The sequence below is a fragment of the Prinia subflava genome, chromosome 1, assembly GCF_021018805.1.
Source record: "Prinia subflava isolate CZ2003 ecotype Zambia chromosome 1, Cam_Psub_1.2, whole genome shotgun sequence".
NCBI classification, from domain to species: domain Eukaryota; kingdom Metazoa; phylum Chordata; class Aves; order Passeriformes; family Cisticolidae; genus Prinia; species Prinia subflava.
This window is the reverse complement of record NC_086247.1, coordinates 91301817-91328557: the sequence shown is the minus strand read 5'-3', so window position 1 is coordinate 91328557 and position 26741 is coordinate 91301817. Positions and strand designations below refer to the sequence as shown.

The window sequence follows — 26741 nt, the reverse complement described above, 5'->3', positions numbered from 1 at the left end:
CCACTGCTGTAGTACAATTGACACTAAATGTCTTTAAATGTAGCAACAGTACTGAGTAAATGCACTGCCAACAATATGAGTATTTCCTCAAGCTGCTTGGTTAAAACTGAAGTCAGGAGGGCAATCAGGAAGCCAAGAGAGCACCTAGGACTGGTGAACTGTGATTCACTACCGGGGGGTTGGAACACTTTAGGAGTTAAATGTGTTTATTCTCAAGATACGTAGTGGGGTAGAGAAATACCTCTGTTTCTAAACAGAACTGAGAAGCAGAAGTCACACTCAACATCTGAGGAGAAGTAACTATCCTGTGAATCATATCACCCAGCATCTCAGCAAAATGCTTAGCTCCCTTCTAACCAGCTAGTCCAATTTCTACTTGAAGAGCATCTCACTGGAAGCACATCAGGAACTCCCATCACATTAAATCTGGCAGTGGTGGAGTCAGTGTCTCAGTGCTTTCAAAAATAGGTTATGGGTGTAGGAATAGTCAGGATAGCTGATTCTTCCCCTAGGGCCATAGAATGGATCAGGTGATTTCTCAGTGTTGCTTCCAACTCTGTATTCTGTGAAGCTCAGTCACTTCAGAACACACCTGTCAAAACTCACCTGAGAGAGATTGCTGCCACAGGCATACTCCAAATTACTGAGATGGAACTGTAGTACTTTTTCTTCCAGCTCACTGAACTGGATTCCAGACTCCTGAATAAAGGCTTTATAGATCTCCTGTATTTTTTCTGTGAAAGAACACATTTGAAATAAGAATATATGACAATTTGTCAGAAGTGCTACTGCATTTCAACATGCTTTCCCTGGATCACGAGATATTCACGCTTATTGCTAATTTGTACAAAGATGTTTTTCTTCTCAGAGAAAGAAAAAAAAAACAAAACCGCAAGATCTTTCCAGTGACAGAGAACAACTTTGTTGTTTACTCATAGGTTTCTGAGTGACACAGAAGAGAAATTAATTGTTTAGCTATCATCCATATACAGTTGAAGATTTCAGGTAAAATACACTTTAAGATAATAGAGGATCCTTGCAAATAAATCCTGATTTATTTTTACAAAAATCAAAGAACTAAGAAATTTGATCTAGGGTTCACTGAAGAACATAGGAGTTATTCATTCTGTCTTACAGAATCCATGCTGAAGAGATTTGGGAGGCAGACATTTCTGAGCAAGTTTATTTTTTGCTGTTGAGTTTACAAGCTGTAAATGTGGTGGGAGGCGTTACCAATGGAGATGGGACTATTCTTGCCAGCAGAAGGCTTTGATCAGGCTCTTTTTTAGGCAGATAAGTCAAAAAGTATAAGAGCTAAGTCTAGCTATGGCCAGCTTCAGCCAGAAGCAAGTCATTTGAACTGCTAGTGATACTAGTTATACTGGAAAAACTACCTCATGAAAACAAGATGCAATGTCAGAAATATCTATTGGATTTAAGGTCAGATGGACATCCATATGCTTCTAATAACGTCTGATGTAAGAGCCAGTTTATTATAGAACTTTATGAACACAGCCAACATCTTCTCTTTGCAATACATGTCTCACTTACCACCAAGAGGAACATCTTGATGTTGGGTTTTATCTTTTCTCCACTCAGAAACAACATCTAGGATGGCATTGAAATGAAAGTCCATACGTTTATCAATAGTGGGATCTGTTATCCTTCCACCTTCCTGGATCAAGTCACATTTCTCCCCTAGTTTGTGCATTTTAATGCCAAGCTTAAGAAAAAGACATTTTATTGCTTATTTAAGTATGGAAAAACTACAGCACCCAGCCTGCTCAAAGTTAGTTAACCTAAGGTGAGTGCCTCATGTTTAAGTGATACCATTTAAAAAACATAAACAACTTTAGTAGAGTAACTCTTGCTGTCTTCAAACTGGAATACTAACAATCCTTTATCTGTTAATTGTCCACAGATTGTTTTTTTCCCACTTTTCCATCTTTTCCTTTATTGGAGATTCACAGAAACCTTGCAACTTGCCTGTCAGGCAAGGGCTAGTACAGAAATTTAGAGTCTGGTAATGAAACGCGATGAACCAGTCTCCTTTATTTCTACCTAAATTTATTTTCACAGTCACATTTAAAATCAGTTACTTTCTACAACTTTCTGGTGTCTGAGGCCCAAACAGTTCCTGAATGCAGGAATTGACAGGATATTGCTTGCCACTTACCACCAATGTTACTAACAACCAAGCAAAGAAAGAAATTATTTGGAATTAAACCTTGCTTTGCTTGTCCAACCTGCATCAAAAACACAACAGAGCTAAATTCAAATAAAGATGGTTTTGTGTTCTACAGAGTCAATCCAGAAAAAGTAGCACAAATATAGTGCTAATTTCTTCCTGGAGTCTTGTTACTCAGGGCATGCTCCAGTGTTTTTCACATAGCCTCACATCTCTCTAGGCTGTTGGTCACCACTGCAGATCAGCTGTACTTTCAATTAAAAATTACATTAAATGACCACAAAGGGATGAGTATCTGAAGTGTATCTAGAAGTAATTTTTCCCCATTTTATAAATAAAACATTATTTTTTTTAAAAATAGAATTTCTTCATGCCACTATAGGGCACTAAATAATTAAAACGGCATGGTCTAGTTTTACATGTGTCTCTGAACAAAACCCATACTCAGGTTCCACATAGAAAAATTCAGATTCCTACCTCCAAAGAACCTAAACCAAACCAGCAAGTAATAAGAATTCTTAAGGAAGTTGTACTGCAGCACATTTGCATCAGTAGCAATTTAGTTGTTAATCTTAACTTGTGCAGAATTTAACTAGAAATATCGAGAGGCAGCAAAGGCAAATCCATCACAGAAGCAGTATCCTCCCACAGTAAAGCCTTTCTCAGCCCTAAGGAAGGCTGCTGGGGACCTTTTATATTACTCTCTCTGGAAAAAAGGGAAAAACTGGTTTCTTCTGGTTCTGAAGTTGGACCCACCTTGTTTTTCTTTACATAATGTGCCTGAAACCATTCTACAGCCCTTCTCTATTCCAAACTGTTATCAAAGATATATTAGCAACATGGAGTTTAGTTACAATGCAGGACAGGATTTTAATCATGTCACAAGAAAAGGACTCCCACCCTCATCCAGTCATCTGAACCTGGCTTTAACAAGTTTTTCACTAGTGATAATCACAACCACTGCAGGAACCCACTTGCTCACACATTAGTGCCATTGGGTTGTTGACACATCCATTGACGATTTGTGCACCTCTTCCAACAGTGACTCCTGTGAATGTCTTATCGTCCCACACTCGGCCACCAATTCTGTCTTTAGCTTCCAAGACAATGACCTGTGGCAAAATGCAGCTTAGTAAATTGGATGATTTAGTTCTATTAAACGTATGTGTTCAACTCCAGAGCAAAGGAGAAAACAAAACACACACACCCTCCCCACAGGCAATCCAGCAATGTTAGCAATCTTCACACTTTTTTCCATTTCTGGATTATTTGTAGTTAATTCATGCATTGAAATCATCTTAGAAAGGTTGCACTTTGGGAGATATATATATATATATATATATAAAAATATATAAAAATATACAGATATATATATATATAAAACTGTTACTTTAGAAACAACCCTAACAAAAATAAGCCTTCTTTTTTAAAAAGCTGAAGATTTATTCGGGAAATCTCAAAACTGGAGTTCAAGGCATGCTACAGGCTATTAAACACAATGATCTGGGTGCAGCATCTATACAAAATATATGCTGCATGCTGTTTAATTTTAGATAATACAAATAAATGCTGGTTTTAAACAGCAGGTTTACTCAGTAAAACCCCAGATTTCACAAATTAGGATGCCTTATACATACATGTTTGTAACAAGAATGTAGGCTTTTTCTTTGTGAAGAACACTTTTCAAAACAGACGAAGTCTGACTTTTTAAGTGATGTACTCTAGAGCTTCTTACCTTAATTCCAAAGTTGTGCAGTTGTCGGGCTGCTGCTAATCCTGCTGCACCAGCCCCAACAATAATGACGGATTTCTAAAAAATATTAAAGTATTTAAATAAAAATAATTAGAAATAAAATAGAAACTGTAATTTCACTCTCATTTGCTGAAGGTAAAAATGTTTGTACATTTAAGAAATCTAGGCTCTCTTGTCATCTAAAGTAATCTGTGATAACTTGTAAAGATGGCAGTGCATTTAATATTGAAAAAAGATCAGTGGTATCTTTGAAAATAAAGTTTCTATGGACTTCAAAAGAAGATGCTTCAGTTTCTTTTAGCAGAAAGAGCTGAAGTTATCAGTAACAAAAGTAGGAATCTAATTGAATTTATCAGATAAGAAACATACTTACCTTGTAAAGATCTCAATCATAGATTGGGTTGACCAGTAAAACTATTTTATAAATGAAAAATATCTACAAATACATTTTCCAAAAATGACTTAAAATTTCTAGAAGATATTCTGTCACAGAATACATTAATAAGTTTTGCGTGCTATCTAGCAATTTGGTAGTCATAAACATGTTCTCTTTTAATCATAGTTCTTGCAAACCAACATGGAATAGCAGTTTGCTCACTTTTGGAAGCAGAGGTGTATTACAGGAACCACAGAACCTGTATATTTAACACAGATCCACAGAACCACTTATAATTTTCACACAATTCCTATCCATTTGAACAGCACATGCAAAGTACAAATCCATGGGAATGAATTCCATAGATTTTAGTGGGAAAAATATTTTTTGAAAGGAATCTAATTTATGTACTTTCCATACCCATTGAAGGCATAAGAGAACAATGTTAAAAACTTCCCATATACTAGGTTTTAGATGTAATTTAACCTATCATCCCATTCATTTATATGAATGAGCTAAAAATCCAGAACCAAAAAAATTATTGCATGCACCATGTAGTTTTACAGCACTAATAATGTAGGGATTATTACACCAACTTACATTGTGGTATTCCTTAGGAAGAAGGTACTGGTCAGGACTGACTGACAAAATCCCTGTGTTAATTAGCCCTTTCCTTGTCATAAAATACAGGATCCTCTCCATTTCCTGTACACAGCGGATCCGCACAAGCCCCCGAACAATTATATGATGGATGCATTTTTGAGGGGTGAGAGCCTCCTGCAAAGGAAAAAGGAAGAATAGAAATTGTGGATTTTGTAATGTTTATATCATATTTAAACTGTATGTATGTTTGCATCATATTTAAACTGTAAACCAAATCATAAAAAATCATGACTCAGGCTTCTGAGAGCATTTTAAAATAATTTTGTAGAAATTTATTGTTAGTGAGCTTTACACAGTAAGGTAACAATTTATTAGGCAAGCATGGAATAAAACCAAATGAGTCTACAAGAAACTTTTGATAACTTCATGGTGTGTTCTATTAGAACAGGAATGGCATTGAAATAGATTCATGTTTACAAAATGAATCTACATGGTGGCAATATTCACAATGGCATTCCAGTAATATCTATTCCAAAATGGCATTCTGAGGGAAAAGGAGATTAATATCCAAAACCTTTCACATAAATGCAGACATCCATATCAGCTTTGGTACATAAAATTTCAGCAGTTCTATCAAAGGCAGTCCCATAGGCTTAGTTTAGATAAAAGGAGAATCACTTCCCTGTCCAACAATCAGGATAAAAAAATCATAAAGCACCACAAAACACTGTTTAGAGCATTCCTTTAAAAAGTTAATAGCAAGGCAGGCACTGTAGAGTTTTAATAATTTTTAATAACTTTTAATTTTTATTGCAGAAGAAGCTCCTAGGCATTATTTTAAAAAAACTAAAAAAAAACCAAAAAAACAAAAAAACAAAACAAAACAAAACAAAACAAAAAAAAACCACCCTAAAAAGAAAACCCCACCACTGTCATCCCCAGCAAGCCTCCAAAACGCAGCCAGTCTTAGAACGGATTTTCAAGAACATGGGACCAATTTTCTGGTGCATAAGGAGACATCCCAGAAGTAAGTCCCCGTCCCAGAAAAGCTGCTATTAAACAAACAAATTTACTATCAGCATCTCTTACCTTGCAATTTGTGTACCACAAAGCCAAAATCAAGTTTCTCAACGCCAGGTACATGGTAGGGTCTCGTGAATATTCTGGGAACTCATAGAGCTCATCCAGTTCCATGACATCTGGCCTCACACAGAGGGCTTTCCCACATTCATTGGGCTGGTAAAAAGGCTGGAAATACTTGTTCATGCCTGCAACTGAATAAAGACACATCAGGAATTAGTCACACCCCATCATATCTTCATCACGTCCTTCTCCCTCTAAAACAATCCACTGACTTCACACAGATAAGTGAGGAAGCTTTCCAGCCTCTAGGCACCTCCAGAATGATTCTATTCACACGGCTCTCCTCTCACGTGCCCTCTAGGCTGTGCATTAATCATTGTCCTGCTGCCTCATGGGTATATCTTGGACCTATCAGAGCTGAAGTTTTGTCAAAGAAACATCAATGTTTCATGGCACTCCAATGCACTGAGGAGTCCAACAAGGAGTAGGATCTAAAGTCAAGTCTGAGGACTAGCATCACTGTACAGACTTAGGCAGTACTCTGAACTCCTTTCTTCTTCAACTCCCAATACTGCCTTGAAGGGGTAATAATTAATCATCTTCCACATTCAGTGTTGGTAGCTCAATGTATGAAGTTTTCTGTTAAGCAGATACAACATCTGTTGAACATATGAACAGATTTCTTTTCAGCACCTAAGGAGATCAAAGCCTGCTAAGACAACACAGAAGCTGAAACTTCCTCAAAGCACTCTTTCTGAGATGAGTACAACAATCCTGAATTACCTTTCTTTATACCTGACCTATTCTACTGATCTGCACTTCCAGGCTGTCACTAGCAAAAAAAAAATAAACTACACAGAATCTGAGTGCTTAAGAAATCAAATTCTTTCCTTCAAAGCCCCCAAGATCCACAATATCAATACTAGCAGAATCTTGGGGGGTGGGGGGGGTGTGATAAATCTTTATTTCCTTAAGAACGCAAACAGTCTTTAAGTACCCACGTGGTAATTTCCTGTTTCTATACCACATGACAGTGGCACACAGAAAGCCTCTGCAGTCTGTGCTTACTCCCATAAGAAATGTATTACCTTTACCTTACAAACAAGCAAATGGCATCAAACAACAGAGGCAGTCATACAGAGACTGTGTGTTAGTGCCGAGAACAGAACCAGGGTAATTAATGTGCCTTATAAACTCAGTTATAAGACAAAATTTCTCACACCTGTTTAAGCACCAGAGCCCTGCCAATGGCCCTTACCAGTCACATTAGGCACGCTCTTTAAGTGCTCTAACTTGACAAGGTTGGATTCACCAGGTAACCGATTAGTGCTGGTACAGGATGGACTCATGCCCACGCAGTCTGGATAATATGCAGCTAGAAAGGGAGCTGCCACACTGTCTTTCAGCAAAGGAGGGAGTATAAGCATGGAGTACCACCAATGGTCTGAAACTTCAGCCACTCTCTGGCCAAGCGGAGAAGTGAAGGAAAGAGGGGAGAAGAGAACACGTCAGTACTTTGAAAACATTGGGAGATGAACCAATTTCCCCCCTCCCTCCAAAACTGAGACCAAAAAGCACTGCAAAAGGACCAATCTCAGAACTGCAAGTCATAAAGACATTTTCTCTCCCTCTTTCCCCTTCCTCAGCATGATACAGAAAACCTCTAGTACTGATCTCTTCTCAGACACGGAGCTGAAATTTCACAAGCTCCACACAATGTGGAAAGCAAAGAAATGAGACATGCCATAACAACAGGGCCCTTTATAAAACATTTACAGTCACTTACGCATCCAGAAATCTGAACTTAGAACTAAGTCCACACTAACTATGCAATTTAATTTAGATTCTGCTATCCCCTTCAAAGACCTTCTGGAACCCTAACAAGTGCTAATTATTCACCCTTAATTTACAAGTCAGACATGCATTAGGGAAACAAAGCCACAAACCTTCTACAAGAGTCAGCAATAAGCTTGAATGTGTTCCCTGTGATAGAAGTACACTTGTGGACGTGGTTTATTGAACATGAGTTTATATGTGATCAGAAATGAAGGGTGACATGATCACAAACCCCCTGAAACATATACCAACATACATCTTGTATGTACATTTTGTATTACGAGGGAGAGGAGAGAGAAAATATGTTTAGGTGTTCTCTTGCAGTCTTCAAAAAAGAGAAACTAGCTTGACTAAAGATAGAAACCACCTGAAAGACAAAGAAATTTTAGGATGGGCAATTTTACTTGAAAGTGGCCAACTGAATACTATTTTGCCTGATCAAAAATAAGAATTAGGAGTAAACTTTGAATCACAGGCAATGACTGAAGGACACCACAAACCACTTGAAAGCTACTTAGTATGGTAAGGGAAAAGAGGAAGATGAGAAAATAAAAGGCCCTAGGCTCTGTTGCAAATAGTGTCTGACAGTTTGCTGAGCGAAATGCATAAATACTGATATAATTGGCCAAAGAACCAAAATAAAAAAGGAAATAAATATGCCATGCTTTCAGATTGCTTTCATATTCTAGGACAAATGAGGAAGAATAGCCTCTACTCACCAAGTCCTCAGGCATGGAACACTGGTCTGAGCCCTCAGTCTGAAAGAAAGATGAATGGTATGAGAGGTATTTTAAAAAATATTTTAAAAATTTTTCTGTACAGAAAAAAATTAAATATAAAGCAAAATAATTTTCTATGGCATAATTCTCTAAATTAAAAAAAAGTGCTTAGTGTTAGCCTTCTGTGGTAGACATGATTATTAAAAAAAAAAGTAGAGAAATGTGTAGGTTAAAAACACAAGACACTACAAAGCAAAAGCACTCTAAAAATTTTTCTCATTTGTTAAGTTAGTTTTTACTGATGAGACATTAAAATATACATTCTGTTCCATAAAATGGGGTGGAACACTGAAACAAACAAATCCAGAAAAAAACCCACAGAATTTTAAAGAAAAATTCTGGAAACATCCCACATTTTTCCAGAGCAACTCTTCTAGTCTAGACTATAAAAGAGAGTTTCTTATTTATTTTAAGACTATCTTTATCACAGAGTTTCAAAGTTAAATGCGGAGCCTTCAGGTTTTCATATGGTCCTTATTTTCATGTTATGTTTTTTCATGTTATAAGTGCCATACAGATTCAATGGCACTTTAGGACTCTTTCAAATTTCAGGAGTTATCTTCCTGCTAAAGCTGAAACTTTTAATGTAAAGCTCCATGACAAACTTGATAGCAATTAGGAAAACCTCACTGAGCTTTTCAAACACTTTCCTCAATAATGAAGAAAGGCCAAACAAAACTGAAATGAGCATTTTGTGTATGTCTGTTTTGTACATGCTGATAATAATCCCCCAGCTAAAGGATTTTACAATTGAGTGTGCAAAGATATTTCAGATACTTCTTTCTTGCATTTCCTGTCAGAAAACAAAAAAGTCCAAGCAGCATGTAGGCAGCACTGTGCAACTCTCCAGGCCATCAGACTTTCATTCTGACATTGGAGACACTGAGCAGCAAGCAAGAAGAAATTAATTTCTGCAAACAAGAAATACCAGCTTGTTAAGTTTCAATATGAGCAAAACTGTTGTGTGCTACCTTGGTGGAATTGTTCAGTTTCATACCACATCTGTAGGTTTTTGCTATTTGTGGTGTCAGCTGGATTTCCTTTGTCAGCTGACGCCATTTACCACATTCTGGCTTCGTGCACTGCACCTACAAGTCAAAAAACAAACATGTTTTTACTTGTTGCTTGTGATTACAGATAAGATTAGTGCAACTTAAATAACTAATTAGAAAGAAGCCAGACGTGAGAAAGTTGTAAAATATAATTGTTAGATACGTTCTTGTGTAATCATCAGGTCATAAGTAGTGCTTGATCTACAGAAATCTTGTACCCATCTCCTGCAAAACTGAATTTCTGCACAGAACCTAAGGCCAAAATTAATTCAGTTCCCCATTACTATGGTCTTCACTTTGCAAGCATTACTTCAAAAATATATTCTTCATCGCCGAAAGAGAAAACAAACCTCAAACAAAACACCACTACCACCAAACTTCCTTCCATTCCCATGTTTCTTCGGCCCTCTTTACCAGGGAAATACAAAATCTGATTTCAAAGTTTTTCACACTCATACTTTCCCTACCAAACCTTATTCTACCTGAAAATCACAACTGCTGCGTCACTGAAAAGTAGCTGAAAATTTGTCTTTGTGGGTGTGGAGAAAATCTCCAACAGTGGAAGAGCTGATCAGAATTTTTATCTCGAGCTTTTCCCCAATCCTCTAATACTAGGACAAAAAAAGCCACAAAAACTCAGCTGACTTGCTGCTTGAACAACAGAATATCAGAAACACATCAGAACATCACATTCCTATTAAATAAATCACCTTTCACCTTACCCAGTAAGGAAGCTGTTGATCAGCCATAAAGGCTTTTGGACTGGGCTCACTTTTACCATTGCTTGTCCAAATCCTTTTCCAGGCAGTGTATTTCTCATAACCATCTTTATGGCTAAGAAGAAAGAGAAAACAGCAAGCAGTCAGAAAATCTAATACCTAGTTTGCTTCAAGCAATAACAGTTACTCTAAACACATTATATAAGGACAGAGAAATAAGTCTGTAGAGAGCACTGTATTTCTGCTGTTAAAAGGAGAGAATCATGGTTCTTACAATAGCAATAAATTGCATTCTGACCATTATGTCCAGTTGATTATGAATTCCAGTTGCTTATCACAATTCCTGGTATCTAAGGCCTGGACTGAGTGATGGGTACTGCTGAGCACATAAGCACACAAAAGTCTTGGTAGAGCTGGATATAACTCCCACTCAGTTGGGAAGGAGCTTGGAGCTGACAGCACTCTGTCAGCCTGACAAGATTCTTCATGGTCACTGAACCTCAAGAGTTAAACTGATTTCTAACTGCTTTTGATTTACTGCTTTAGAGAGGCAAGGTCTCTCAAATGCAGTGTAAAGTGAACTTAAAAAGTAAAACACATTTGCTCATAACTGTTCTCATAATTTAAAATTCTCTGACATTGTTTTTAAAAAAGAAAAAAGCTTCAAAATAATTGCACACACAAACCAGCCTGCTTTAACTAACCAATTTTGTTCACGCTGCCCTGTTTTAAGTTGATCAGTCCATACAACACTTGCAGTTTTATCATTAATGTCTAAGCCTCACTCTGACCAAAGCAAGCACAGAGGACCAACTTTGTATTATGTTTATGTACAGAATGTTTCAACAACCGTAACAGCTGCTAAACTGTAATAAGCTCTGAAAGAACACAACCTTAATTGGTAAATCTACCTTCGGTAATAGTGGTCAAAACATTCATTGCAGAAGTGTTCCCCACAGGACAGATGATACCATCTAGACGTATATCCGTTTTTTGCACATCTGTAATGCAGAACACATAGAAATAGTTCTATAGTACATATAGGGAAAAAAAGATCTTTCTATTGACAGTAGCACCTTCTAGAATGTGAACAAAATATTCAGAACAAGCCAGGGCTTTATGTTACATTCATGAAGGCTGAATTACACAGGGCACTAGAGCCATACAAATAACAATAAGGTCATTTCAATTGTCTCAAACATTTCCAGTTTCCAAACTAAGCAACACCAGATGCGAGGGAGGCAAAGTGTACACAATGTGCAGTTTTATAGTTGGTCTGGCTTCCAGCAGCCTCCCTCTAACAATGGTCAACTGAGCCTGTCTTTAGTACCCTTTAAGCAGGCATTTCCTGAACATGAAACAGTGAATATGTGCTGTGACACACAAAGCATTTTGGAAATGTGTAAGATGACAAAGCTCCTCTCCACAAGAACTTTACAAGTTCCTTTACTTTGTTGCATTTTGTTCCAATATTAGTGCAGAGCTGGGAGGGATCATTTAAATTAGCATTTTTCTTGTACATGTGATCAGTTGATTCATAAGTCATTACAATGTTCTGTCCCCAGAACAACTGACAAAACTATAAAGGCAAATCTGAACACAAAACAGATGTTGCCTATTTTTTTCTCATGAACAACTTGTGATTTTAACGCAGTGAGACAAAACCCTAAGGAAGCAGTTATGCATTCTGGGCATTTGTTCTTAACTACTCTCAAAAAGAAATATCCATTACAAAGATTACATTAATCAGACAAAGCAATGGTTCTTCACTTAGAATATTCTCATTAAACTCATTGAAATTATTCAAGATAAGTGTGCAAGGTAAAAAGCAGTGACCTAAACTACTAACTCAAAAAGCCCTGAAATGAGCTCATCTCAAATAGATAAAGTTAAAAGTATGTACGTGGTAGGGTGGGGAAGGTGAAAATCAAAATATTAAAATAACAATTCAAGAAGATGAGTAAGCAGCATGCATTGTTTCCTAAATAATAACTGTAATATCACCAGTGCTGATCTCACAGGTGCTCACTTCCCAGACGAGTCTCTCAGACAACTGCCAAAACATTTGGCTTCCCTATGACAACATCCAGAATACACTGACTTCCTGCCACCAAAGAACAATTCATGGATATAACTAAATGAAGCACATAATTAGTTTTATTTATTTTCTATGCTATAAAGAAGGAAAGTTGGTCTCAATTATCAGAGAGGGAGGAGTGCTACATAACTGCAGTGTCCCTGCTTCATAATGAGATCTAACATGTTGCCTATTATAGGTGTACCTTGCCAGTATCGTGCATTCAAAACCACCAGGGTCAGAATGCAAAAGCACTTGTGAAAGTGCAGAGAAAGTGTATATGAGCAAAGAGTTCAGATAAGTATGACTGTCTCTCCTAAGACCTAAAATTTAAAGGCTAGAATCTCACCTCAGACTGCAGAGCATTCCAGTGAGAGTGGTAGGTAAAGACTTTCTACAGTAAATGATGATTTCATTTTCCATCTTGAAAGCAAGTTAGCTTTCTCAGATCACACTAATACACTCTCACAGAAGCAAGGCATGTTCCAGAGGACACCATTAATAACATAAATAAGCATATCCCAAAGATACTCTGTATCTGAATTAGGAACTTGCACAGGAGAAAGCTATCCATGACGGGAATAACTTGTGACGTTTTCCTGGCATTTTAAGACTCCTATTAGCAGTCTTTCTTAGAATCTTTCAATTCTCCCTCTACATTTAGATATGAAGGAATTTTTGAGACTATAGGTAGAATCCTAAACTTCAGCTGCAGATTTAGAAAGTCTGTGAAAAATGCAAATAAACAGTAACAAACCTTTCTGCTGCACTGGCAAAGCAAACGGGACATGTTGCAGTGCATCCAGCTTTTTCACACTTTCTATATTTCTTCTCTGATGCTTCATCATCATCATCTGCTGCTGCTTCAGATGCTTTCTTCTTCACCTAATAAAGAATAGATGGAATCTGACCATAAATTACATAAATGCATCTTCTACAAAGCAGCATTCAGACAGTTTTGCAGCTTGTGAGTGGGATCCCATAGTTAAAACGATCCTAATGAAAATCTTTGTAGCCATTGTGAAATAGCTGCAGCATGAAACAGCTGTCAAATTAGGTCAGTGTTTTCTACTAAAAAAGAACAAACAAAAACCCACCAAAAAAAAAAAAAAAAGCCCCAAACCCACAGTAAGACTGGAAATATCAGTTAGATCTAAAAATGTCTTGTCTTGGTCTACTTGATGGCAATGAAGAAATTAGAAGCGAAGCTTACAGTTTAAATAGTATTTGAAGCTCCATCATGTGTTACTGAGTCAAGCCTCATGCATTCATTTTAATTTTCCTTCAGAAAATCTCCTCTTTTATAATACTTATTGATATTAATTACAAGTGACAATCCTATCTGTGCCTCAAATAAAATATAAGAGTAGGCATAGGGCATTTTTTTCCATACAAAACTGTATACCAAATGTCTCTACTGAGCCTCAAAGGTACTGTGTATTATGTTGTTTTAGGCCTCTGTCTGGATGGGCAGACAGCTTTGTGTGACTGTACAGAAATCTGTGATTGTATTTTTAACACATTAAATACTTACAGGTTATATAGAGTATTTATCTTTTCTGAATATTATCTGCAAAATGAGACACTTGACCTGCTTATTCACAGAACTAATTCACTCTCCTTTTCTGTAGATACATACTTTAAGACCTAACTTACCCACAAGGAAGCCCACTTTCTTTACAAATGTCAATAGAAAATAAAAAATAGCAAAGTACAAACTCATGTGTTTTTAAATTATTATAAATACCTGTCTTCCAGAACTCCTCACAGGAAGGTTGTCTGGAGACTGATCTGAAGAACATGCCTTTTTCTTCGTTCGTAGCCTTCCCGTTGACATTGTATTGTTAGATCTGAAAAAAGGTAGGCAATAATTAATTAACTTAAATTGCTTGAGTTTGCAGAGCTAATGACAGCCACTCACAATACTACTTTTCACAGAGTTACCTAGGTAAGAACCTGTTCAGCTTGACTGTTAATTCGAGAAATAAATGGGAATGAGGCATTACGGGAAAGGAACAATACTACTATTTTAAACTGAATTCGTAGTTAAGATTAGGTCCCTGAGTACATCTTGACAGGCTGTTCCAGATCACCATATCCTGGATTTCAATAATCTGATTTGCATTATGGGAAGACCTGGACTGGAATTTGGATTGGCAAAGTGAACAGACATCAGCTCAATGCTGGTGCAAGCATTCAAATACCACTCAGAGTAACACTCACCCTGCTAACTACTGATTTATTGGTAGCAAGAGATTTGCACTGTAAAGCACTTTTCCAAACAATGTACTGAAGAAACATGTAATACCAGATGAACAACCATTCCAAGACTTGCACAGCCACCTATGAAAAGTCATCAGAATTTGAAGTCTAGACTACCATTATATTGCAGCTGTAAGTGATTGAATATTACAAAGTTTGCTGTTAAGTATTCTATAGGACAAAATGAAAGATTTATGGCATGAGAGCACTCTATAGCTGTCTGACTGCATTAGAAGGAGCACAGAATGGACCACAGTTAACCGTGTAAACTGGAAACCAGAGGGTGTGAGAAAATATGGTGTAGAAATGCGAAAGCATATTTGAAATGGTATTATCAAAGGCATTCTTTTCACAGGGAGTAAAAGCACAAAGACAGCCTATAACAAGAAGTAAATCTAAAGAGCACTCTACAACATACAGAAAAGAAGTTGAAATAAACCCCTTGTACTACAGCACTGCATCATGAATGTTACCTTGTTGTAATAGAGATCAGTTTGTAATAAAGTTTTTGGGAGTTTTTTTTTAATATATATACATGAGACTTCGCAATTCTCCCTATTTCAGGATGCAACTTCCTTGTTCAAGCAGTCAGTGATGGACAAGGCAGCAGTATCTTCCTTCAGAAATTCCATTAAAAGTCAAGGTAACAGGAGGAGAGTGAGAATTTTTACAAAATTTTATATTAAGCTGATTCAAGTCAAGTAAACTGGTGCTTCATTCTCCTCTCAAGACAGAAGAAAATATTTGTGAGAGGAAATCACATGAGGATGTCCACATAAGTGAAAAATTAGTTCAAACAGCCCAATACAAAATTAAACTTTGTTTCTTGCATGTATCCCCTCCAATTACAACTAGCCAGAGGTAGAAAAAAAAAAACTCCATCTCTAGTATCTAAAAAAAAAGAAAAAAAATTAGCGTCACTTTACTCTAACTTACCACTGTATGGGGGTGGATGAAGCTGGAGAATAAAGAAAACCAACCAGTTTCATTTACATGAGATTTCCCTAAACTGCTGTAAACGCCCCAGAAAATGGTGGCTTTTTTCCCTTAGAGCTTTCTTTATGTATCAGTGGCACAACAGTATCTCTCGGTGTCACCTAAGCTTCTGATGGTAAATAATCCTCCCGACATGCCATGGTCTCTACAATCAGCGGCTTCCAACAGAGCAAGGAGTGCCGAGCAAGGCACCAGGTGACTCATTTTGGTGACCATCAGGTGATCACAGTCTGCTGCTGCTGTGGGGCCCTTTTATCCAAGAAGGTAAAAGAACATGCAAATTTTGCATTGTACGTGGGGAGTAGAAAAAGTGTTAGCTACCAATCACTAGGAAGTTTGGTAAGACGATTTGTGATTCAGAGAAGCTGCCCGTTTTGAAAGGCAGAGGTCAGTTGTACAGAATCGCAGACATGTTTTTTGCTGCTACCCCTTCAGTCGGGGTAAGGGAGAGGTGGGGAGAAAGGGAGAAAAAGATCAGGTGTATGATACTTTGCCTCCACTTCCCCTGACAAACAAAAAACCACCCTCCCAAAACCCCACAAATTTTTATAGAACGAACAAATATGGCTTACTCTACTAAGCTTTACATGACTTTGCATCCTATCCTATAGACATCTTACTGGCTGAGAAAATAAGCCCTTTAAAAGGAGAGAGATGCATAATGCGCTGTCACATTCGATAACGTTTCATCCGTCTGTAATGCGTGGCCTATATTGGAAAGCTTTGTGGGGTTTACCTGCACAGTTGATAGCAAGTTTGTGTTTGGGGAAGAGGAAAAAAAAAAAAAAAAAAAAAAAAAAGAAAAGAAACCACACAGACACCCACTGTCAGACTGTCAGAGACGGAGAGGAAGCGAGAGTAGCCTGATTAACACGGGGAGTGCACACACCTCTACAAGTCAGCCCGAGTAAAGCGGCGGCGCCGCGGTGTGACAGCTGGCGGCGGGCGGGGGTCCCGAGGGCACCGCCGGGGCAGGGCAGCGCCGCGGCCGGGCTGCCCCGGAGCCGGGCGGCGGCGGGGCAGGCGGGCGGTCGGCGCCTGGCACTCACCTCGGGGCCGGGCCACTCGGGGACCGGAGACCACATTCACGCGTGTCCGCGCCGCCTCCTGCTAGAGCTGCAGCGGGGAAAAAAGGGTGGAGAAGGGAGAAGGAAGGGAGGGAGTGGGAAAGAGAAGGGGTAAGGAAGAGTGAAGCGGGAAGGTGAGGACGGGGGCAGCGCTGGCACCTGCCCCGCCACTCACAGGAGGCACAAGCGGCCCCGCGGCGGGCGCTGCAGCTGAGAGAGGGAGTCACTTACCGCCGCCGCCATCCCCACAGCCATCCTCCTCCTCCTCCCCGGTGCCGTGCACTCTCAGCCCGCCTCCTCCTGCCGCTGCTTCCGCTCTCCGCGGTGCGTAGCGAGGGGGAGGGCGGGGAGGCACCGCCCCGACCCCGCCGCCCTCGCGGGACCCGCGGCCGCGCAGGTACCGCGGCCGCCGCTGCCCGGGCGGGGGGCGCCGAGGGGCGCCGAGGAGGGCGGTGCCGAGCGGCCGCGGCTCCCTGCGCGGGTCCCCCGGCCCCGAGCTGCCGCTCGCCGCCGCCTCCTGCCCGCGGGTTTCACGGGAGAGGAATGTCGGTATCTCCCTCCTTCGTTACCGGGGTGCGGGGGCTTCCCGATGGGTGCGAAAGGGGAGGGCACCTGCGGTCCCGCAGTGCTGGACAGACGCGTTCAGCCGCCCCCGGGACGGGCCGAAGCTATCGCAGCAAGAGTGTGCTGATTGCTCTGTCGCGTTCGGTACCATTACGCTGAGACTGTCACCGAATTGTGATCTCTTGAGATCTACTAAATTTATGTCCGGTTCGAGGAAGTAAGAGCCAGCTCCAAACTATGAATTGGGTGGGGGTAATTCTTCTCTCTTTTTTCATAGCTACACGCACTCCCTGGAGACATGGACCACGCAGCGGATGCATCCGGGCTCCTGGAAGGCTCTGATGTTGCGTCTCAGAAAGAGAGAGTGGTGACAGAGGAGGAATGGCTACAAAAATGGGAAATGGGTAACATCGGGTTTCACAAGGAACAAGGGCATCCGTACGTGACTTCACTCTTCTGCCTAAGCTGTTTAAGTAATGCAATGAGATGAGTGGCTTGGCTCATTCGAGAAACTTTTAATTGAAAATGGAACTTTTGCAAAAAGCAAATAATCTTACATGGGCACAGCTTGAAACAAAAATGAATATAGATAGTTTTGTGACCTACATTTGTCAAAGGACAGAGAAAAGAAAGGATTGAAATTAATTTACAATTTTTACTCTTGAATCAGGTTTTAAACCTGAGAGCTCGGATAGTTTGGCTGGGAAATCTTTAATTTTCTGATGGAGAAGCTTTGCACTATTGTTCATGCTGTGAAACTGGAGCTTGAAACAATGTGCAGAGGGCATCAGAGCACCACCATGCAGTAAAAGGACCTAAGAGAGCAAACCTACAAGACCTGTAGAAGTATTTGCTTGATGCAGAAGTTCATAATCATTCTGTTTAAAATCTGTGATGAGCCTCTTAGAGCTGTGTTGGTTGGATTGTTTACTTGCAAAGACAAACAGAAAATAGAACAAACAGAAATGTGTTATTTCTGAATGACATGAAATTGAGTTTCTTGCTTTTAAATTGAAGGTGAATGCTTTTATTTTATGGTTTTATTTCTAATGGCATGAAGCAGATTGAGCTAATAACATATGTGCCATCATGGAGTTTTCATGCTACCTGGCATAGTGTGTAGCATTTGGCTTTTCATGTGCCAGCACAAATACTCTCAGAGTTAAGTAAAATGTGTCTGTTCTTTTGCAGGCTCCTCCAAAAGTATCTGGATGTTCTTTTAAATGGCAGGAGTGGACTGAGGATATTTTTCCCACTTTGTGGTAAAGCAGTAGAGATGAAATGGTAAAACACAGATAATAAAAGAAAAAACCTTACTGGAGGGAGGGAGGGAGGGAGAGAGAGGGGGGATTCCCAGCTTTATACTGGCTGGTGGAAATGTGCCACATTTCTACTGCTAGGAAAGCAGTGTCACTGGCAGCTGAAGGGAGGAGGAAGCTAGTGTTTTGTACAGTAGCATAAATTGAATGGTCTGACCTGAAAGTTCTCCTGATTGTCCCAAGTTTGGCTTGGGGGATACTGAATTTAGATGGACAGAGTGACTGAAGCTATGCCCTTACCACTGCTTCTTTCCATAGCAATGCCAGCTTAAATTGCCCACAATGAGGTCACTTGTGTCAGACAACATTTTCAAGAGACTATGTGGCATGCTGCTCTGGAAATTTAAGTGATATGGGCTAAATGTAATTTCCTATTTTTTTATACTTCTTATTTTACTTTTTACCTTTTTCTTTTTACCTTTTCTTTTCTTTTTTTTTTTTTTTTTTTCCCCGGGAGCGGGGGAGTGAGGGAGTGTTGTATTTAAAATTAGAGCCTATATAAGCCAGTGTTTTTTCTTGGAGGGAAGGAGCACAAACCAAAACCTGCATCTTCAAGTAATCCATCTATCAGGTTTTATCACAGTAACTACTTCCTAGGCTGGCTGTGGGCTCTGACACACGTTGATGTTTTGCTGGGCTGCAGCAGCACAGAGGTTACCTCACCTTCTTTGCTGCCCATTCCTGCCAATCCACAGAGGCAGCTGGGTGGACAGTGGGCCTCAGTCACCTCGGTTCAGAGCACAGCACCATTCTGAAATGGCCAGTTTCTCAGTGTGATCACCTCTGTTTTCATCGAGTTAGTAGGAATAATTCATTAAATATAAACAGAGCATTTAAGTCTTCCTCAACTGTATGCTGAGTGGTGCTAATTTAAGCTCAGATCATGGAAGGGAGGTGTTGGATATAATGTGAGTGCTTCTGAAAGTCAGGATTAGACATATCAGGGCATCCTAAAACCAGGCTTTCCCTAATGGATAAATGATACATGGGAGATGCACATTTTGCCCAGCCTGTGGGGCTCATGTAAACCTGGGCCCTCTCTCTCGTGTGCAGGCTGGCGGACATGGGGCACAGCGTTGTTGGTGTGGAAGTCAGTGAGCAAGCAGTGAAGGAATTTTTTTCAGAACACAATCTACCTTATTATGAGGAGCCAGTCCCTGAGATTTCAGGAGCAAAAATGTTCCAGGTATGTCTCCTGTGTTGTCAAATGATCTGGTGTGGTTAATCATGCAATGCTGGCATAACTGAGCAAACAAGTCATTCTGCTTTTATGCATCTGTTTTACTGGTAATCATTCACCTCACCTGAAGAGGTCTAGAAGGAAGCTCTGAGTTGTATTTTTGGACTGAGAAGCTATTCTTCTAAACTTACTACTTTGGCCTTCTTATGACAGTGAAGCACCTGATTGTAGAAGGAATGTATTTTAAAAGTGGACAGTTGCACGCCTTGATAGATAAGAACCTCTCTGGAGGGGATCAGAAGAGTTATCTCAGTAAACTAAAACTAAAAATATTTCTCAGTTTTTCCTTGTTACACATAAATGTATTTTTTAAATTTCATTTTAATAGTGTATGGGTATATTTTGAGATGTGAAGTATAATTATATACTTAAGAGTGTGTATTTAAAGACGGTTAGCTGATAAGGATTGTTTCTTTTGCTTTTATTGTAGAGTACCTCTGGCAACATTTCCCTCTACTGCTGCAGTATTTATGATTTGTCCAGGTAGGAATACTCATCATGTTTTACAATTCTCCATAACTGAATATGTGTTATGTGAGAACATATTCACATATGTTCTCCATATGTGAATATGTGTCCAATACTATTGTTTTATTTGAATCAGGCAAAGATTTGTCAGGTCCTCTCAAGCAAACTCCTATTAATTTGTACAAGAAATTTGAATGGCCATTCTCCAGCAAAAGTCTAATTCTATTATTAATTGTTAAGGATGACAACTAATTATCTTTAAATGTGCTTCTTCTTCCAAGCCATCCTGTGAAAGTTATCAAAAAACATTTTTGCCTTTACAGTAAAACCAAATTATCTTTAACATTACTGATGGATTCTATGAAGAAAAACTTTATCATAATTCCTTACTCAGTGTAACTTATTAAAAGTAAAAAGAATATATCCAGAGGTGTCTTAGCACAATAGTTTCCTCTTCTTACAGTTCTTACTCAGATGTGACTTTTCTCTAGATTATAAGGTTTTGGTGAAGTTTTTTGTGTTTGTTTGCTCTTCTTGCAAACAACTATCATGCACAAGAATTTGTTCCGTGGCTCTTCAGTAAGAAGGAGGTAACATCTTAACATTTACTTCAACGGGCTTTCCAGAACTAGTACCTACAGCCACAAAAGGTAGTTCAGGACATCAGAACACAGTGTTTACCATTGATCTTTTTTGTTTCAATCTGCCAAAACACTGGAAAAAAGACTATTTGTTACTAAAATCCAGAGTCTTTCAGACAGTAGACCATGACTGTGACTTCTACTGCTGCAGCTGACTCCAGCAGGTTTGAATAGTGTATATAAGTAACTAGTCTTGCGTGTGGAACTGATGGAGTGTGTATGAATGTGACTTTGTAGATACTGCCTGGTTTCTTACCTGCCTTGTCCCTCCAGTGTAGCTACCTGCTACATTGTAGATCCCTTTAAATCTGTCTTGCTGTGAGTTGGCAAGCTGCCCAAGAATTGCTTAAGTTTCTCAGAAATTTTTGAAAAATTCAGTCATAAGTTTTGTAGCAGGTCGTGTGGTGAAACCTGTAACTTCTATCACAACATGGTGCAGTAATACTTTGAAATAAACAAAATTAGGTAATTAGGGACAATTTCAGTGCATATCACTGGATCCAAAACATAATTTGTTGTCTCAAAATAAATTGGCAGACATTCTGTATGCAGAATGAACTGTATTCCCAACACCAGTCAGCAAATACCTGTGACTAGAAAAATGCACACACACTTCTAGTTTCTGTGTACAGACAATTTGATTAATTACCCAGTAATTATGGAAATTAAACTTATTTCTCTCTTGCTGAGGCTGGCCTACTAACAGGTCCCTTTCATCTCTATTAGCCTAGCGTTCATTAGAAGAAAATTCAGATGTGCTCCTGACCTTTGTCAGAATGGGATATTTCGAAGACTCTTGCAAGTTAAAGAGTAACCAGAATTACTGCTCTTTCTGGGAATTCTGGGACATATGTAAAACAGTTATATTACACAATCACTGTACCTCTTAATATAATTATGGCTGCAAGACTTCAAGAAAATCTAAAATTGCACTTATTGAAACTACTAAACATATGCAGAGATAGAAATTCACAAGTTTACTGTTAAATACAATGGGTTTTCTGCAGATACGTGAATTTCTGATTTACATGTTAAATTTTGTTAGTTGTAGTAGTACCTAAACCATGCTGAATGCAGTATAAAGACATAGCAGTGTGATACAGTGAAAGGTACACCTAAGGCACGTGCTTCCTCATACCTTAGCTTCAACCTGACTCCACATCAGGATGAAAGATAGCTGTGTTCCTTTTTTGACCTTTTCCTCATGGCTTCATTGTATTGTGAAGGAAATTGGATGTGCAGAGGGGCAAGGAGCACCCAGACACTCAGCAGATCCTGAGATCTGGGCAGCCAGGAGACCAGGACTGAGACAAGGCCACAGCATGAGCCTGCCTGCAGTCTGGGATGTCTGTAGGCCTTGATGAAATCCCTGGGGTGTAAAGTACATTAAATGCATGTATGGAACCACTGCTGCCATTCCAGTTAGACCAGATTAAAGGTGGAAAGAAAAACCAAGTGCAGAAAACCTCAGTGGCTTGCCTGAGGTCACCCAGCAGACTCAGCTATACAGAGAGGAGAACTACTTCCAAGCCTCAGAAGATCAAGTTTGTCACCTGCCCCACTAGATGTTTCTTTGTCCCCTGCACGTCCACTGCATGTTTAACTGTCTCTTTAAAAATCTCCTTTCAGTTACGAGGCTGGTTATTTAAATTAGGTGCTTAGACTTGGCAAAATTTAAAAGAAGTCAGCACTTGGAAGTGTTATCATATCTCATCACAGTAGAGTGGGAAATATAAGATCAGCTTGTGGGTTAGATGCCAGAGACTTAAGCAATGCCATTGCAGTGAAAATAGCAGTGGGTAGAGAGAAGTTCTCATGGTTTAACTCTGGCTAAGGTGGTAGAACTATGCACCACACAGCTGCTTGCCCACTCCCCCATCACGAGATGATGGGAGACAGTCAAAAGGGTAAAAGTGAGAAAGAAACGTGTGTGGAGATGAAAACAGTTAAATAATTAAAAAGAATTTCAAGTTGTAAGGAAAAAAATACCAAACAAACCACAAAAAAATACCAGCCAAAAAGAGACAAAAATAAAACCCAAGACAAGTGGTGCAAATGAAAGTAGTTGCCCACCACCAAGCAAGTAAGCAACTGATGCCTAGCCAGCCACCAATCAATGTCCCCATCCACCAACCTCCCACCCAGTTTTATTGCTGAGAATGAAGCCAGGTGGTCTGGAATATCCCTTTGCTCAGTTGGGGTAAGCTGTGCCTGCTGTGTCCCCACCCAGTGTCTTGTTCATTCTTGTGCTCTCTAGCTTTACTCACTGGTGCCAGGGTGTGAGGAGCAGAAAAGGTGTTGGTGCTGTGTAAGTGCTGCTCTGCAGTAACTAAATTGTCAATGTGTTATCAACATGACTGCAAGCCCAAATCCAACACAGCCCCATGCAAGCTGATATGAAAAAAGGTAACTCTGCCCTAGCCAAAACCTGTACAGAAATTAAGACAGAGGTGATGCAATTGGACTCTGACACCTGCCCAGTAGGCAGAAGGGTATTGCACAATTCCATGCCCCATTTTTTTAAGTAAACTTATTCCAACTTTCCTTAAAATTATTTCCTTAAAATTTATTCCTTAAAATTTACTTTATTACTAGCTTACTGTCTAACCTCCTATCTTAATAGTTACCAAAACCAAGGCTCTTTCGTATCCCCAGATATTCTTGTCTTTTTGTGTCACCAATTCCCACACCCCTTTGCTGTCACAGCAGGACAAAGAACCAGGAGGGTTTCTTGAGTTCCAGATCATGTTGATTTGGATTGTGAAAATGCTGCACCATAACAAAAAGGTGGTGGGGAATCTGCATCACTACCTGCAGAATCCTCGTGACCTTACAAAAGTGTCTGAAAGAAGATGAAGGTCCCTTTTTACTATTTTTAAGCCTTTTCCTTATCTCCTTATAGCTCAATAGTTGGCAAGTTTGATGGGGTTTGGGACAGAGGAGCTCTTGTAGCCGTGAATCCACGTGACAGACAACGGTTAGTAAATTGCATTGTTACTGTTTTTTACCTGATGTACCAGTGAGGAGTTTTTGATCCCATGACTTGTTCATAACTCCTTTTTCATTTAAAGGACCAACCTACACAAGTTCTTCTCTACCCCAAGCATCTGCTGCAGTTGCAGAGTGCTGTACTTTTCCTTCAGGAAGCCACCCTGCCTCTTGGTGGGAAAATGTGTGGTTTGCTCCAACCCAGCAGAAACAGACCTGCAACTCTCATCGGAATTCTATCATTTCCTTTTCACTACGTCTACTTCTTCTGTCTTTGTGGTTTTTTTTCCTCACTTTCCTTGATTACAAATTTTTTGTTCTTGCCTATAGCCAGCTCAAATTTAGTTTGAACCTGCTCCTGGGATTTTTTTAATTAGATACAGAATGTTCAATTCACAATAATTTTAAAAGACCAGTACTGTACTATGTACTGTATTTTCGACTATGGCAGATGAATACTTTGTCTGTTAATCTTGAGCTGAATATGCAAAAAATATGCTTCTCTATGAGGAATAAAGATAACTTTTATTTTATGTTTTTCATGTGTGGCATGAATTTTATGCTCCTGAAATTTAAACTTAAGTTTTGCTTAGTCTTTGTGCAGTTCAGTTCAAATTCTGTCTGCATAGAAATGCGTTTTGTTGAATATTTTGAATGCTATGCTTGAATGCTTTACAAAAATAATAAAGTATCTTTTTTTTTCCTTTTAGCTATGCCAGTTTGATGATCAACCTAGTGGAGAAAAACTCTTCTTATCTCCTTGTTACCGTTTCATATGATCCAAGCAAACACAAAGGTGAGAACTTTGTACTGTTCATGATGTGGTTTAGCTCTAATACAAATTGTATAAGGATATAGTAGATGTATGAATATCTTCCTCAAGATTTTTATCTGCATAGCTTTGTTAGCTGGTGACACCAGTATAACTGTGTGTTAAAAAGTTTAGATATTGACCAAGCTTAGGACTAAATTTGTGTTTTCTGTAGCATTCAGACCTGCTGAGGGTAAGTTGAGGACAGTCATGGTATATTAACAATAAAATGAAACTGTAAGTGTGGCTGCTACAATGGAACTGGAAGTCAGAGCACTTAGGAACATCCTGTCTGGCCTCGGGAGCTTGAAACACTCCCAAGAACATCAGCTTCATGCTGTTTATCCAGAGTTTGCAACCCAATGTGTTTCCCATCTTGTGGCTCTCTCTCAGCCACTACCATGCTCTGAATGTACTTGGAGAGGTGAAATTCTGTAAAATCACAAGGTATTTTTCCTTTTATACTCTTTGTTCTATGTACTGAAGTGGGAGATCTTTTAGTTAATATTAACTCGGAAAAGAAAGAGAACTTCTTCTGCTTTTGGGCCCTTCAGCATAATATCCCCCCCCAAAATAGGTCTTGCTATCACAAGCAACAACAGTTTAATACATTGCTTTCCCTCTGACATTGTTCAGCTCTTAGCCTTAACCATGCCACTGTAGTATAAAGAGATTGTAGACTGGATTCACACAGCACACTGAGAGTGCTCATTCATGGTTCCCTGCTGCATCTGGAGATGAAGCAGCAGCAACACCTGAAGCTGTCTGGACTGCCAAGGTGCCATGAGTTCCTGGACATGTTTTCTGGTTCCTGCTGATGGTGCTACACCCTGGGGCCTAATTACAGGACAGGTGCTGTGAGTCAAGGGGTTGGCTCTCCTACTGCAATGTAAATTTTGTCTTCTTCCCATGTCTCCTTTCTGATTAGCTTCACCCCTTTTCTTTCAGGCCCACCATTTTATGTTCCTGAATCTGAAATTAAAAGTTTGTTTGGTGAGTAAAATTTCACCTAACCTTTAAATTTTTTTTCCAAAACACAGAAAGATGTTTATATGCCTCTACCTTGCCCTTTGATGAGTTATACAGTCACTTGCTTCTTATCTAAAGGCTGGAGTCATGGAAAAATACTGGGAAAAATAAATATCATTTAGCCACAGGGATTTTGCGGTCATGGAAAATTCTCAGTTCTTCAAAGATATGAAGAAAACCCACGAGACAAGCAGTTTCTTGTCTGCCTTTAGTACCTTTTTATTCTCTCAGGATTCATACTGCATTCAGTAATCCTGTAGCTGCAGTCTTAGAGTCCTGTTTGACCATTTTGTCTTTGCCTGCACCTCATGAACCAGTTGCCCTGGTTTTAATACAAGTCCTACCAGAAGTTTCTACTGTACTTTTGTGTCAAAGAAGAAAAGTAGCATGGCACTCAAAGAAAATGCTAAACATGTACAACTCAAATCCATCAAAATAATGAAATTTGGAGCTCTGTCAAGGAGTTTAATGTTAGGAGTTCCTCCTGATGTGCTGTAATACCTCACTTTTAAATTTACAACTTTCTGAGACTCTGGCAGTGTTTGTGTCATTGGCATAGACAGTTGCATCCCAGTGTAAAAGAGAGCAATTAAGTTTCCCCCAGTGCATTTATGTCACTGTGTTAGACACTGTGGGGAAAGTTAAACACTGTGGGGAAATCTGTGGATTAGGTTGTTTTTTTTTTTCTGGACAGTTTGCATTTTTCATTGACTAATCGTTCACTAATTTTTTTGTTATTCTTACCTCCTTTTCAGGCAACTGCTGTGAGATTAGGTGTCTTGAAAAAGTCGATGACTTCTCTGAGAGGCACAGACAGTGGGGGCTAGATTATTTTCTGGAGGTGCTATATCTACTAAAGTTTGTCGCTTGATTAAAATTTATTAAAATAA

General features: G+C 39.3%; 2 protein-coding genes across 7 annotated transcripts in view; one reads left to right on the top strand and one right to left on the bottom strand.

Annotated features, from left to right (window-relative positions):
• KDM1B (lysine demethylase 1B) overlaps positions 1-17107 on the bottom strand; it is a 27563-nt gene extending 10456 nt beyond the window's left edge. The window contains exons 1-15 of one of the 3 annotated variants that reach the window (XM_063403248.1): positions 17023-17088; positions 16774-16840; positions 14214-14316; positions 13224-13351; positions 11301-11390; positions 10393-10504; positions 9590-9706; positions 8559-8597; positions 7262-7466; positions 6010-6194; positions 4918-5094; positions 3924-3998; positions 3163-3300; positions 1552-1723; positions 607-734 (exon numbers count right to left, since the gene is read on the bottom strand). In XM_063403248.1, the coding sequence (XP_063259318.1) occupies positions 607-734; positions 1552-1723; positions 3163-3300; positions 3924-3998; positions 4918-5094; positions 6010-6194; positions 7262-7466; positions 8559-8597; positions 9590-9706; positions 10393-10504; positions 11301-11390; positions 13224-13351; positions 14214-14303 (1656 nt within the window). In that variant the 5' untranslated portion in view covers positions 14304-14316; positions 16774-16840; positions 17023-17088. The other 2 variants (XM_063403257.1, XM_063403266.1) reach the window with 2 other exon arrangements.
• TPMT (thiopurine S-methyltransferase) lies at positions 17062-26741 on the top strand. Of its 4 annotated transcripts, none has more exons than XM_063403329.1 (9): positions 17062-17188; positions 17633-17793; positions 18547-18639; positions 19728-19860; positions 20345-20397; positions 23926-24000; positions 24722-24807; positions 25771-25815; positions 26607-26741. In XM_063403329.1, the coding sequence occupies exons 2-9, from the start codon at positions 17654-17656 to the stop codon at positions 26720-26722; spliced, it is 741 nt and encodes a 246-aa protein (XP_063259399.1). In that variant the 5' UTR covers positions 17062-17188; positions 17633-17653; the 3' UTR covers positions 26723-26741. The 4 variants fall into 4 exon arrangements, with proteins under 4 accessions (XP_063259399.1, XP_063259389.1, XP_063259407.1 ...); XM_063403319.1 differs by lacking the exon at positions 17062-17188 and adding an exon at positions 17195-17340; XM_063403337.1 differs by lacking the exon at positions 17062-17188 and adding an exon at positions 17199-17336.